Raw genomic sequence first — 14,011 nt, forward strand, 5'->3', positions numbered from 1 at the left:
AACAAAATAAAAACGGAAGGCCGGATCCAATACGGTTTTATTTGCTATGTATCGTTTGATTCTCAGAATGAGTTGATTTTAGGCGCATGTCTGTTGTATTATTAATTAGGCCAGCTATCCATTCTAGCATAAAGGCTAGACGGTTGGAACACTGAATACAAAGTAGACTATAAAGTCCCCACCAAATAAGTTAGTTACAGGCTACTATGTACAGTACAGTATGACGAGACATGCGTGCACTACTGTGTTTTCCCCATCAGCATCTGTCGCAAAGTCAAGTTCTAGAATCTTTGGTCCTGGTATCAGTGGCTTAGTTATCTGCTTTCGATCCAGCCTCCATTTCCACTGAGGGAAATAGTGCTTTGGGGGCCAGCTCTTTTATTGGCTGTATTTGTTATCTAATAGCGTCGGCAGAATTTGCATCTGGAGGTGAGTTAAAGGTGGTTTACAAACCCTCTCTTTCATTTACAAGGAGGGCGGTTAAATGATTCCATTTGAGGTAAGTTAGCTATCGATAGCAAGCTAAGCTCCCTGGTGTCACAATTTCACCATAAATGTTTGACGTCTATACAATACTAAGTGCCTTGCAGTCCATACTACAGTCCATCTCTATATATTGCTTGTTAGTGGCCAAGTCAAAGATGTACATAATAATTAGCTACATTACTTAATGCTAAATTACTAGATAGCTATAAAGAAGTATACTAGCCTAGCCAGAATTACCCAGGTATCATAGCAACGTTGCCTAGCTACCTATCTGTTGTATTTTAACTATCATCATAGCCGTTTTAAACATTATTAAACATTACGTTTTAACATTAAACGTTTATATGTCTACGATATCAAATATTTTCCATGTAAAACCCATAGACAGTAAAGGTGAACCCCCATGTAAAATATTTGGCCATATAGAGGCAGAGCCGTTGTGACGTCATCATTTTGTGTGAGGTGGATTAGCATTTTTTTCTAGTTGCGTTTTTTTATATATAGAAAATACCTATGAGAATTAATGCGGTTTTGGAAAAACCTCAAAATAACGAATATTACATTATGTTCAATAAAATGCATGTCGTCCCCTGTATAGACTTTAGATCTACAAAATATGGCTCTTGCTATGCTATCACCTCTGCTCTACAAGGGTCACTCCCACACTCTATTATCGGTCATATAATTCTGGCCTGGCCTGCCCGTGCACCTCCACAGCCGTTCACGCAGGTTGTAGAAGTAATTAACTTTTTGGCTTACCAGCCAACATGGCTGGTAGATGAAAAAAATTACCAGCCAATCATATTTTTTACCGGCCAAAATTAAACCTGGAATTTCAGACATCGTTTGACATAAACAACCTTTACCTATGATTTTAATATCATTGTAAATCACTCTCAGAATGGATTAAACAAAATCAACCAATATTGCCCAATTTTCTGGTGACAGCCACAACGCGCTGTATGCTGTACCCGGGATCCGTAAAGGCCCTCCTTCACGATACAACATACGCTGTCTGAAGCTCTAAGTTTTATAGATTTGGGGTTTTTAGTATGTGTTTGGTTATGCTGGGTGGCTGGCTGGCTGGCTGGCTGGCTGGCGTGGATTTAGGTCTTCCCGACAGGTACTCCTTTCTTCTCATCCAAACTATAGAGATACATTATTTAATTAACTTTTGCATGACCACAATTTTTCAAAGCACATTCAAGAGTTGGCTATTAGAAATATACTTCAGAAGAATGAATTTAACCTCATAAGAAGCGTTGCATTAGGCCTACAAAAAAAATCTAAATTAAGCTTTGAAATGACACCTATATGATGGATACAAATTGTCCGACTAACAATGTAGCATACATATTCAAAAGCAGATTATAGCCACCATAGTCTTGCTGATCTGACATAAAACCGCATTGAAAAAACAGAGGGGAGGCAAACAGTACCTCTGCCTCAATGAAGGGGGCGTGCGAGAGCCCACCGGTCGGGGCTATGCTTGTTCTGCCGTTGCTCTTCTTCTACGCTTCTACGCCACCGTCAACGTATTTCAGCCACTGCAGTGGCTCCTCATTATTCGCAATGAGCCACCTACTGCTTCTTGGTGTAGCTGTAGCTGCTGTTGTTTCTTCCTCCCTAGATGTTCTCTGCACCTTTGCTGGAGGTGATGCACCGGCAATGAATCGGCACATTATTTTAGCTTTCGTTTATCTGCGTTAACTTGCGTGTGGTCAACTAAGTATATTTCAACTTTTAATTCGTGCTCAAAATATTAGAACTTTATACACTTTGTATTCGCGGGCAAAATATAAAAACTTTGCGTTCGCTGGCAAAATATTAGAACATTGTATTCGTGCGCAAATTGTTATAGTTGTATACAAATTCTAAGAACTTTGTCTAACACTTCCCCCTCTCCCACTGTTCGTGTTGGCGTTGCAAGCTATTTTTAACCATGGCGGGCGCGGTAGTCGGGAGCTGTACTCCGCAATTTCACTCGCCAAGTGGCGGAGCATCGGACACAATTTAGTCGCCAGCCCAAAAATCTACACGCCATTGGCGCTTGGCGGGTGCTAATTTTGAGCCCTGAGTCCAAGCCAGGCCAATCCCTCACCTTTGGCTCTGGGGGAGGCCCGAACACTAAATCCAAATGAGCGCTGCGGAGGTGCACTTCGTGGACTCTTGAACTGGCGTCCAGTCGGCCCACAGAACCAGGGGAAGTTACAAGTCCCATTCCCTCTGTCGATGGCTGATCAAGGCAAGCTGGGTGGCCAGGGTGTGGTTAAAACGTTCCACTAGTCCATAACCCTGGGGATACAACGGTGTAGTCCAAGCCTTTTTGTGCCCAGCCGCCAGCAGACCTAGCTGAACACGCCAGCAGACCTAGCTGAACACGCCAGCTTCGACATTCTGCTCTTGGTCCCTGTGCAGCTCCTCAGGCACACCTGAAATAGCAGAACATTTTGCAGACCAGACGTTCAGCAGTGATGGCAGCCCTCTGGTCGGGCACTGCATGCCTTTGGCTACTTTGTGAAGTAGTCCATGGCCACGAGGACATAGAGATTCCCCTGGTCAGTGGTGGGGAAGGTACTGGTGCAGCGGAGCGGGAGAGTGCTGGGTCAATCCTTGGTGGACGTAAAGCTCCACGTCCTGGTGACCCTGGCCAGTATAGATGGGATGGGAATCTGCCAGCGTAGATGCAGGAGCCTGTCCTGGCTGGTGAAGCAGGGCCACTGTGAGTTGAGGGCTGTAGTCTCAAGATCCTGAGTGCTGAGACGGCAGCCCAGAGTGGTTGTTAGCACGCCCGCCCACCCAAGCCTGGACCCGGGAGAAGACGGTCAAAGCTTCTGGTGGTCGATGAATTCCCATCCGCTGTTGTCACTGGCTGCTGCTGTTTGGAGACTGCTGTCTCTGCTGCCCAGAGAGGTGTCGTCATCGCCCGGGGAGATGGTCCACAGAGCTGCCATCCCTGGAGTCGCTGCGCCCTGGTCCTCAACGAGCTGACAAAACTGCCGCTCCTCACACGGCTGTCGGGACAGAGTATCTGTGTTTGCGTGGAGACCGCCAGCCCGGTGGTGAATCTCAAGTCGTAGTTCTGCAGACTCAGAGCCGGACTCAGAGCCAGTTGCTCCCCCGGCTCTCTGAAGTTGAGGAGTCAGGTGAGCGAAGCATGATCAGTGCACAGCAGGACATAGCGCCTCCCATAGGGGTTGGCTCTGAAGTGGCGATTCCCAGGATGTCAGCAAGCAGCTCTTGGTGGGTGACACAGTAGTGTCGCCTTCTGGTAGGCTGAGGGTGTGGCTGAATAGGTGATGACCTTGGTGTCTTGGATGAGCTGTCGCTGCGGGTCTGGAAATGGCAGCACGGCTGATGGAGAAAGCAGTCTTGGGGCGTGCTTTGGGATTGATGTTATTGACATGGGTCTGCCATGATTTGCAAGGAATTGCGGAACCGCTTTATCTCTAGGAATCTAAAGGAAAGGAGATAATGCTGTCCCACAATTCCTTGTGGCAGCAACAACAAACGTTCAACATGACCAATGTCAATAACATCCATTGTTGTCTTTCCCTAAGTCCTTATGAGCTATCCTTAACTTTCCTTGACGTCATAATGTTTTCCATCAAGGTCAAGGAAAAATGCATAAGAAAGGACTAAGGATGTAATTATTTTGACTACTCTACCACAGGCTGTTTTAATTGTGTTGCTGCTACCCACTGGATATCATTATGGGCAAAATCTGCGCTGGATAAAACATGTTTCTACAAACAACCAAACCAAATCAATTTCATACATGCTACCTATTGGATTCAATAAATACATTTAATAAATAAATAGCGTTTATTCATAAATAGTAGTGCTGTCAAACGATTAAAATATTTAATCGCGATTAATCGCATTTATGTCATAGTTAACTCAAAATGAATCGCGATTAATCGCAAATTTGTATCTATTCTAAATGTCCCTTCGTTTATTTATATCCATAATTTAATTTTTATTTTAATGCCCTTATCAACATGGAAAAGTGGATTGGCTTGCTTTATGCAAATGTTTTATTTTATTGAAAACCAACATTGCCAAACAGGGCGGTACAAAATAAAATTATAAAGTCCACATTTCAGGTAAACAAGGACAAAGCCTATAGTGCAGTTAAACCATGGCTTAATATTTTCTTTTTTTCAAGTTTGCTGGGAACATAGCAGTCAGGCCTCTTATTTCAGAAACAATGAACCGTAACAGTTAGGTTACCAATAAAAGGTAAGCCTACTACTTCTTTGCTTTCAGCCAGCTGCCTGTTGACATTTTCAGACAACAGTGAAGCTTGCTTCTTTTGCACAACACAACTTTTAAAAGTAAACTTTCCATTCAGAAGCTTTTTATCATCCATTTAGCCGTATTGCGCTCACCATTCACTCAAACCGTAACGTTAGCCTACTACACAGTTTGCGAGGCCAAAAAGAACGTTAATCTAAAAAAAATAATAATAATAATAAAAAAATAAAAAAATAATTATTTTTTTTTAAATCGCGTTAATCTCGCGTTAAAAAAAAGAACGGCGTTACAATGGGTTTGCGTTAACGCCGTTAATAACGCGTTAAACTGACAGCACTAATAAATAGATTTAGTATATCGATTTTATGGCCGCCTGGGCGCAAAAAAGAACACACGCTATAGCAGCACAACAGTGTCAAAACCTTCTATTCCTTCTTGTGTTCCGTTGCATACATATTTACCAAAGAGTGCAAAGACACATTGGTAGCCTTAGTTGACTAGCAAGCAACATCTTCCCTAATCAATTGACACTGAATATTCTTTTAGCCATGCAGCACGACCCAGATATTCACGTCAAAAATATTCATGTCTTCGGTGCAAAGCCCAGAAGCAAGGATTTTATGCTTTTGCTTGGTGAAGTGCTTCGTTGGGATTGGATGATGGAACAGGATTGCAAGGTGACTATCATGAAAAATATCATAGCCGGCCTGTCCCATAGCCAAATGCTTATAATAGTCAATGTCTGGATTGTCTTTCAGGTCAGCAATGACCAGCATACTCAAATGTGTATAGCAATGGCTTGCAACTGTGTTGAACACAATGACTTTGTAAGCTTGCAGGAACTTCTACATAAGGTAAGAAAGTGTATTTGTGTATGGGTAACTACGTTAAACCTTCTGTCATTTGCCATTGATAGTAATTATACTGCCTGCATTTTATGCATCCAGGTGGACATTAACGCTACAGACTACGATGGCTCCACACCTATTCACAGGGCCTGTGAAACAGGGAACGTGGACATGTTTAAGTACCTCATTTCCAAAGGATCCTCTTATCATCTCACTGACTTCTTTGGAAATACCCCAATGACTCTTGCCATCAGAAACAGGTTAATCGGGGTGTGCAGTCATATATTGATCTTGATGGAAATGAGGAAAATAGGGTGTTTTTTGGAAGATGTTTACATGGGTGATTGACAAGGGTGAATTCAAAGCACCTGGACATGCCCAAAAGAAAACATTTTCTTTCATATTTCTCCCTTTATGTTGTCATTACAGGCACGTTGACATCGTGATCATGTTGCAGGAGTTGGGAGGAACTGTGTACTTAGAGACTGTAAGGATCGGCATGGAGCTTTGCAAGTCAGTAGTAGGCCAGTCTGTATGCTAGTATGCTAAATGCACCAGAGACAAGTCCATTCAGGAAATATCTGTCAGACAAAAGGCATGGTTTAGCTTGTCTGAAAGTTTTTTTTTTCGGTGCAATTTATCCTGTCCACACAGGGCTGTTTTAAGCAGGGACTATGTGTTGCTGCAAGCCTGGTACCTTTCCGGCACTGATATGGATCAGGGTGATTACAACGGAAGGACAGCTATGCATACAGCAGTCCGGAACAGAGATAAAACCATGGTGGCCAAACTACTGGAGTATGGAGCCACCCCTCTGGTATGCGGCACACTCCTGATGATTAGATTCGATTTAAATGTCCTCAGCACGCTCTTAGTAGTGCTCTCCTGAGCAACAAGCAGTTGTTCTTTGAGGAACACATGTATCACCTAGACATTCTGCATAGCGGTGTGTAGTGTGACTGCCCCATGAATTGAGAGACTGAGCAAGAATTGTGAGAAATAAGATCTTTTGCGGTCCAATAAAAGCGTGTCGTCTTGAATGTTGGAGGCAACAGTAGACTAAAAAGGTTGTTCTGAATCCAGATTTACGAAATAATTTTTTGTGGCTGTGGCGGCTGTTTACTGATAGGGTGTGAAGAGTACCGGTGAGTCAGGTTCTGCAGTTGAGACCCGAGTAGTGAACGTGACTTAAGTGTGTTCTTGTGCTAAATTTGAACATATTTTTCTAAACTTTGTAAACATATGCCACGTAGTTATACGTTGAAGCCCATATTTGTATGTATATTTGCAAAATGCTCAAGTTTAGCCTAAGAACACATCTGTTATAAAGTCACTCATCTTAACATTCACTACACTGGTCTCAAAACTGCAGAACATAACCCACAGGTAATGCTTCAAACCCTAAAACGCAACACAACTTATTTTTTCACACTGAGCTCAGTGAGCCCTACCCTTTTTCTTCCTAGGAGCTTGATGTGTGGGGTTGGACAGCAGTCGATGAGGCCAAGAAACACCACCTGGCGGACATCTTGATGTTGTTCCACCCACTCTTCACTGAGAAGTTTACCAACAAGCACTTATACCAGCTCTACAGAGAAAGCCTGGAAGACGGGCTGGAATGAATCCTGTGCAAACTCCGTTGATCCTCAGGACTTGTGTAATCATTAACTTTGCATGGACCCATTTTGCCAAAGCAGGTTGACGTTTTTAAATTTGCTCACACAGTTAACATGATAGGGGTAAAGTGTTTTATACTATTTTACAAGTGATGTACAAATTATACATCAGGAGTCGGAATTTGTTTTCAATTAAACATACACCATTTTTGTACAAATATTTTTTAAACATTAAATGGAAGGCAAAATATAAACTCGGATGCAAATGGCAAATCAAGTGTGTTTTTGGATAGCATATGAAGAGACAAAGAATGGATAGAAAACATTTATTTTTAACTTTTTTTGTGGATGTGGGGGGGAATGGGGACAGAGGCTGGTTTTGACATCTGTTCACCAGGCTCGTAACCTAGCTGCAATCCAGTGAATGAAGTATGGTGCAAGAGTTTAGTAGACATAGCTGGCAGTGAAGAGGGACTGCATAGAAGACTGGTCAGCCTGGCCTGTGGGCTTGTACTCGCCCTTTGAGGCAAGTCCGTTAATCTGAAAGACATGTAAAGTTTTTTTAGTAACAAAAGCATTTAAAAAAAACAAGCATTTTAAAGGACTAAGTAAAATTCTCATATCAGTTGTCAAAAACAAATTGCATAGCACATGCTTGAAATTCAAAATAAATTAGGAGAGTACATTGGACAAAAGCTCAGTCCATTCTACCAATTTGTAACAGCCTACTAGGATGCAAAAAAAAAAAAAAATCTGACTGCTACACTACAGTTCTGTTAACATTCACAGTTAAGAGTGTTAGAGGTTCATGCGTCATTTCCATCCTGTTCATGTGGCCTCACCTTGGCACGGCTGCAGAAGGCCTCCTGTGCGGCCTGCTTGTTTGCAGGCAGACCTTTCCAGGCAGCGAGGGCCGAGGCCTGGAGGGCGCGGCCGTAGGAGAAGGTCAGTTTCCAGGGGCGATGCAGGGGCACCTGGTTGATGGCACTGAGGTGGACAGAGGCCTCCTCCTCGCTCTGGCCTCCTGACAAGAAGCAGATGCCTGCCAGACACATCAAGAGGACAAATGAGTGTGGAACGAAAGAGTAGAACGCACATGCACGGCTGGCCTTGGACAAAGTTGTACAAATCATAATTGAGGGTGGGGTGGAATCAATTATACCCATTCAACCCTTGCCTTGACTGACCGAGATTTATGGTTTTCTTGCCTTTAGTCATAGTAACAAAACTTTCAAGCTTCTGATTGGCTTGGTTTTAGACTGTAAGGTGGGTCATTGCAAAAAACAAACTGTAATCTCCACTGCCATAAAACTCAGCTTGGCAGGTTAAAGTGCAGTTTAACAACAGCCACTGCTACGCACCAGGCACAGCAGAGGGCACAGTGCGTCTTAGGGCGGTGACTGTTGCCATGGCAACTTCCGTTGGCGTGAACTTCTTGGGGCAAGCTTGTCCGGCCATGACCATGTTGGGTTTGAGCAGGGTGCCCTCCAAGTACACGTGGTGATCAGACATAGCCTTGTACGTGGCAGCAAGCACCTGAGGAACAAGTTAAGGGAGGATAAGGACAAAGGGAACATTCTAATCCATCCTAAAAACAGATAAGATGATCAGAAGTCATCCGATCTTATCCTTCCTATTTTTTTGGCTCATCATTACAATTTTATCAGTAGTTGATCAGTTATTTCTTGCCAGGGCAATTTTACCTTCTCCGTGACGTACTGGCACCTCTTCAGGTCGTGGGCTCCGTCAGGCAGGATCTCAGGCTCCACAATGGGCACAAGACCATTCTGAAAGGAGCAAGGAAGAGCAATTAATGCACCGTGTACCACAGAAATCTACACTGAGCAGAAGCCATCCAAAATTCCTTGAAGGAGCACTTGAAATGTAAACGTGATGTGCAAGTTATATTTGGCCAAGGAACAAGAAACAAAAACACCACAACTCAGACTGACCTGTTGGCAGATGCTAGCGTATCTGGCGAGGACATTAGCATTCTCAGCGATGGCGAGAGCTGTTGGGCAGCCATCAGAGATCTTGAGCACACAGCGCCACTTGGCAAAATCTACGCCATCTTTCTTGTACTGAGCGCAACGCTCAGACAAGCCATCAAGTCCTGTCAGAAACAATAAATAAATATAGATAAATACTCATGTCTAGTATTCATTTTTTGTAGATTATACAGAATGTAGGATATGACCACAAGGAGTTTTACCTTGTGTGGTTGTTTCGCCATCTGTGCCAGTCAAACCTGCTGTGCCTTTGTCTACCTGTAGTTATGAACAAAGCGATTTCCCATCAGCTTAAACCAACTGATTACAGACATATTTGACAATGAATATTAAAACCAAATAGTATGTAGTATGGAGTTTTACCTTGATTCCAACAACGATGCCTTTGTCTTTGATGACCTTGGGGAACAGGACGCCCTTGTCAGACTTCTGGTACAGTGTCTCATGGAAGAAGATAACTCCACCCACACACTCGGAGATGGATGGGTCGACGGAGAAGAGGAGGTCACGGAAGTAGCGACGGTTTTCCTCAGTGTTTTCTACTTTGATGTTCTCAAGACGCTTGCCCATGGTACCTGGAAAAAGCAGACAGATTAGAATACAGCGTTAGTCACTGGATAACAGATTCACAGTTTTCCCAAACTCCAACAAGCAGCAAAATATTATTCCCTTCAGGGCCCCAATAATGCCCAATAGCTGGTGCATGCCCTTACCAGTGGACTCATCGGCAGCGAGGATGCCCTTGCCAGGAGCTACAATCCGCTGGGCAATGGAGGCCAGCTCCTGCTTCTGCTCTGTAGAGAGGGATGGGTACTGATGAGTCATCCTGTGGAAGAAAATGGAGGTCAGTGAGGGACATTGGCATATCAAGCTCACCTGCGTGCATATGTGCAGAGCCCTATACAACTGCACTGTCAGCTCAGGGCCATGACTCGCTTTGACCTCCATCCTACAACACACCCCCGCCTCCTCTCTGCACTTTGTAAATATTTGGCTTGTCTCTTCAGGTGAACTTTAGTCCTGCGGCTGATAAACTCTCTATCCTCAAAGTAAATTGCTCCACAGTTCAAATAGTGCGTTAAAGAAACTAAAGACGGAAGGCCAATGGCCCACCGTCTTATCATTAACACGCAAGATAAATGGATCACAGATGAAGAAAACCAAGGTCGACAAGTGTGCGCGAATCCTGCAAAAGGCAATATTGAAGGTAGGTGCAACCATAGACATATATATATATATATATATAAAACTATATATGCAGTTGTGTGTGTGTGTGTATATATATATATATATATATATATATATATATATATATATATATATATGTCTATGTGTGCAACAGTTGCACGTGAGAAGAGTGGGTGTCGTAATGCACCGTATACGCCCATGTTAATCGGTGTTGTTACCCTTACACTATCGGAGATGTGATCCAATAACGATCCTCGTAAACGTCCTTCTCTGACTTTAAATAATGTGCTACACAGAGGAACGAGGAAGCATTTCCCAAAGGAAACTTGAGCCATGCATAAAAAAAGTTGGACGTTAATAAGTTGCCTAAAAGGGTTTCCCTCAAAACTAGCCATTATGAAAAATTACTGAATCTCCCAAGACTAGTTCATGCACAACTCCACAAATCCAGGAGGTCAAATTCTCAGCACTAGTTAGCGAAGTTAGCTGCAGGGTTTCCAACGTTATATATTTTGCGTCACACATCCATATCGAACAGCTTATCAACTCATTTTATGCTAAAGTACAACCCATCAACAGACAAAACGAAATGCATTAAACACCAAAGCACATGAATCCAAAGGAGCCCTTACTTGAGTTTTGGTGGGAAAGTAGCACCTTTGACCAAAGTTACTGAACAGGTGGGTTATCCTGCTAACGCCACAATTAACTGACTGGGAACGAACAAACGAAAGCGCGAGGTATTTATACCGATCCCACCGGATGGCGACAATAAGGAATGATGTGGCACGGGCGTGCGCCAGGTCCAGTAACTTGATTGGCCAGGAGACCGAAATGAGGGGTGTGTGTATCCATCACGCCTGTGGTTGTGTGAACTTTGTATCTTGTCCAAATGTGTGTGTTTTTTTTTTTTTTTTACCCCAAACACCCGCCGATGAAAACAGAGAACACTCTGTATTCAAACTTTGAGATCATCGCGAGGGTTTTGCGGTTTGTGGTACAATCTCTGTGACAATGGTGGTCATACAATGTGTTCAAGACTTATCAAACGAGTTCTTCCAGCCACCAGAGATATTTCTCATTTGCTAAAAAAAAACAGAATATACATGGAATATTTTGTGGAATTGCGAAGTTGCCACACATGTTCACTTATTTGTATTTGTGGTGTTTGTAGATAATATGCTGTGCATAATCTTCTGCCCACATTATCTGCCCCCCACCCCCCAATTCATTGTATTAGGTTTGGTAGAAGATGTGGTATCATATTACAGATGTTATGCAATAAGAATTTCAGTCCTAACCAGGGTGTTTATTCCTACAGTCTTCTACTTGCAAGTCACTTTATAATGAGAGATATTTATGTGTCTTGTGATTAATCATCTTCAAATTAAATGTAGGACAAACTTGTGCTTGATATGAGATTTACATTTTCACATCTGGTGTCTAAGGGTTTCACCCTGTTAAGTGTGTCAGTTTTTCCTTGCCTTCCTTTTCCTATTCATGATGGCGTTATACCAACAATTCTTTATGATGCAATATAAAAATACATACAATCTAATTGGAATCACTGTATTTTCTTAACAATGGAAAAATACAGTTGCAGCAAATGATTAACTTCAAATACAAAGGAGCACAGCTAGCCTATAGAAAAAGAACTACAGATACAAAATACCCGAGCACAGATTCTAAAAGATTACATCATCTGCAACGATGTCAAGAGGGCAAGGGGTGGGGGGACTGATTTGGTACAACTATGACTAACAATGGTGGGGATGGGACACCAGTGACCCGGGTGCAATCTGCAAGCACAGTCAAATAATAAATCAAACACAAGCATAGTCTAAATGTAATGAGGTAAGACAGCTGTGGTATTGACGCACATGATATTTGCTGTAACACTCAAAAGAAGAGCTTACTCAACACGGACCTTGAGCCAGAGGGCAACAGTCTGCCTCACAAATGGGACCAGAGTCCAAAGCCAGAGGTCCCACACTCACGCAGTGAGCACAAGGCTCAGTGTTGGAAAGGCCAAACTGACTAAACCAGCCTTTCAACGTCTGAAACTAGATTGTTGTGCTTATCTTTACTGGTTGTAGTACTTTTCCGGTGATTGTTCTTCTGGTTGATCATGCCTGAGAGAGACGGCAAGAGAGCACTATATCCCAATTAATTGAATACAGTTTGCGAACTTTGTTAAAATAATGATTAATAAAATGTGTTGTACATTCTGCCAATAATTCAGTATGTCAATAAATCAGTATGGATTAACAGTATAGGGGGCAAGTCAAAACACTTTGTTTGCTGTTTGCTGTTTGGAAGATGGATGGAGACTATTACATTAGGTCTACTGTCTTCTGATCTTCAATTATCTATCACAAGATTTATTCCAATGTTTTTTCACATTTATCACAATAATCTGACCTTGCATGTTATGAGACATTGCTCGAAGTCTAAACATATCCATTTTTGGTGCAAAAAGGTAGCCTGAATGTTTAAAACGCACAACAACATGCAATGTGACCATCTATTCTGGACAATCTGGACAGGGCCTTTCATGGACACAGACTGAGGCAAGGCAAGGCAATTTTATTTATATAGCACAATTCATACACCGTGGTAATTCAATGTGCTTCACATAAATACACAACAATGTGCTTCACTTAAATAAAAGCAAAAGGTCAGTGCATGATCATAAAAACAGTAAATTATAGAAAATAAAAGCATGAGAACATTAAGGCATAAAAACAGTAAAATATAGGAAATAAAAGCATAAAAAGTATAATAACAATCACTAGTCTACTACAGTAAGCAATAATGCTTCAAAGGAACTGTTCATGGCCAGTTAGCAGAAGGCATCTGAGAAAAGTTCGGTCTTTAGTCTAGATTTAAAACTGAAAGTAGTTGGAGCGTTTTTAATGTCTTCTGGAAGTTGGTTCCAGAGGTGAACCGCATAGTGGCTGAGTGCTGCTTCACCCTGTTTAGTTTGGACAGTGGGTTTTACTAATAGAAATTTATGCTGCGATCTGAGAGATCTGAGAGGTACGTACTGCTGAAACATGTCAGATAGATACTTTGGCCCTATCCCATTAAGTGACTTGAAAACAAGCAGCAGTGCTTTAAAGTCAATCCTGTAACTTACTGAGAGCCAGTGCAGGTATTTCAGTATAGGGGTTATGTGGTCAGTTCTTTTTGTTTTTGTAAGAATTCTGGCTGCTGCATTTTGTATCATTTGAAGCAGTTTAAGTTTTTTTTTGGGAAGGCCTGTGAACAGCCCATTGCAGTAATCAACCCTACTGGAGATAAAGGCATGAATTAGTTTTTCCAAGTCATCTTTTGACATAAAACCCCTAAGTTTGGCAATGTTTTTGAGATGGTAGAACGCAGATTTAGTAATTGCTTTCATGTGGCTGTTAAAATTTAGATCACTGTCTAAGAGGACATCAAGATTTCTGACAGTATCCTTTGCTTTAAGTCCTTTTTTGTTAAGAAGGGTGGCAATCTTACATCTTTCCTCCTTTTTACCAAAAACTATTACTTCAGTTTTGTCTTGGTTTAGCTGGAGAAAGTTCTGAGACATCCAGTGGGTAATTTGCTCAATACATTCACA

General features: G+C 42.3%; 2 protein-coding genes across 2 annotated transcripts; one reads left to right on the forward strand and one right to left on the reverse strand.

Moving 5' to 3' along the window:
* The first annotated feature begins 304 nt into the window (after positions 1–304).
* LOC105903851 (L-asparaginase-like) lies at positions 305–7,399 on the forward strand. The gene is made up of 7 exons (XM_012831655.3): positions 305–429; positions 5,290–5,420; positions 5,502–5,597; positions 5,691–5,851; positions 6,021–6,104; positions 6,246–6,408; positions 7,058–7,399. The coding sequence occupies exons 2-7, from the start codon at positions 5,292–5,294 to the stop codon at positions 7,211–7,213; spliced, it is 789 nt and encodes a 262-aa protein (XP_012687109.2). The 5' UTR covers positions 305–429; positions 5,290–5,291; the 3' UTR covers positions 7,214–7,399.
* Positions 7,400–7,519: 120 nt separating this feature from the next.
* aldob (aldolase b, fructose-bisphosphate) lies at positions 7,520–11,185 on the reverse strand. Its single transcript, XM_012831622.3, has 9 exons — positions 11,037–11,185; positions 9,930–10,042; positions 9,580–9,791; positions 9,420–9,474; positions 9,160–9,320; positions 8,911–8,994; positions 8,569–8,743; positions 8,050–8,249; positions 7,520–7,747 (listed from the first exon to the last, which is right to left on the reverse strand). The coding sequence occupies exons 2-9, from the start codon at positions 10,039–10,041 to the stop codon at positions 7,652–7,654; spliced, it is 1,095 nt and encodes a 364-aa protein (XP_012687076.1). The 5' UTR covers position 10,042; positions 11,037–11,185; the 3' UTR covers positions 7,520–7,651.
* Between the last annotated feature and the right edge of the window lie 2,826 nt (positions 11,186–14,011).

The sequence above is a fragment of the Clupea harengus genome, chromosome 20, assembly GCF_900700415.2.
Source record: "Clupea harengus chromosome 20, Ch_v2.0.2, whole genome shotgun sequence".
Lineage (NCBI taxonomy): Eukaryota > Metazoa > Chordata > Actinopteri > Clupeiformes > Clupeidae > Clupea > Clupea harengus.

What these genes read in the sequence shown, in the direction of transcription:
- aldob (XM_012831622.3), bottom strand. Translation starts at nt 10,041, where the DNA reads ATGACTCATCAGTACCCATCCCTCTCTACAGAGCAGAAGCAGGAGCTG. An exon ending in GCATCGTTGTTGGAATCAAG is followed by an intron (nt 9,475 to 9,579) that starts GTAAAACTCCAT and finishes TCATAACTACAG; the next exon opens with GTAGACAAAGGCACAGCAGG. An exon ending in ACGCTAGCATCTGCCAACAG is followed by an intron (nt 8,995 to 9,159) that starts GTCAGTCTGAGT and finishes TGCTCCTTTCAG; the next exon opens with AATGGTCTTGTGCCCATTGT.
- LOC105903851 (XM_012831655.3), top strand. Translation starts at nt 5,292, where the DNA reads ATGCAGCACGACCCAGATATTCACGTCAAAAATATTCATGTCTTCGGT. An exon ending in ATCGGCATGGAGCTTTGCAA is followed by an intron (nt 6,105 to 6,245) that starts GTCAGTAGTAGG and finishes CTGTCCACACAG; the next exon opens with GGCTGTTTTAAGCAGGGACT. An exon ending in AGTATGGAGCCACCCCTCTG is followed by an intron (nt 6,409 to 7,057) that starts GTATGCGGCACA and finishes TTTTCTTCCTAG; the next exon opens with GAGCTTGATGTGTGGGGTTG.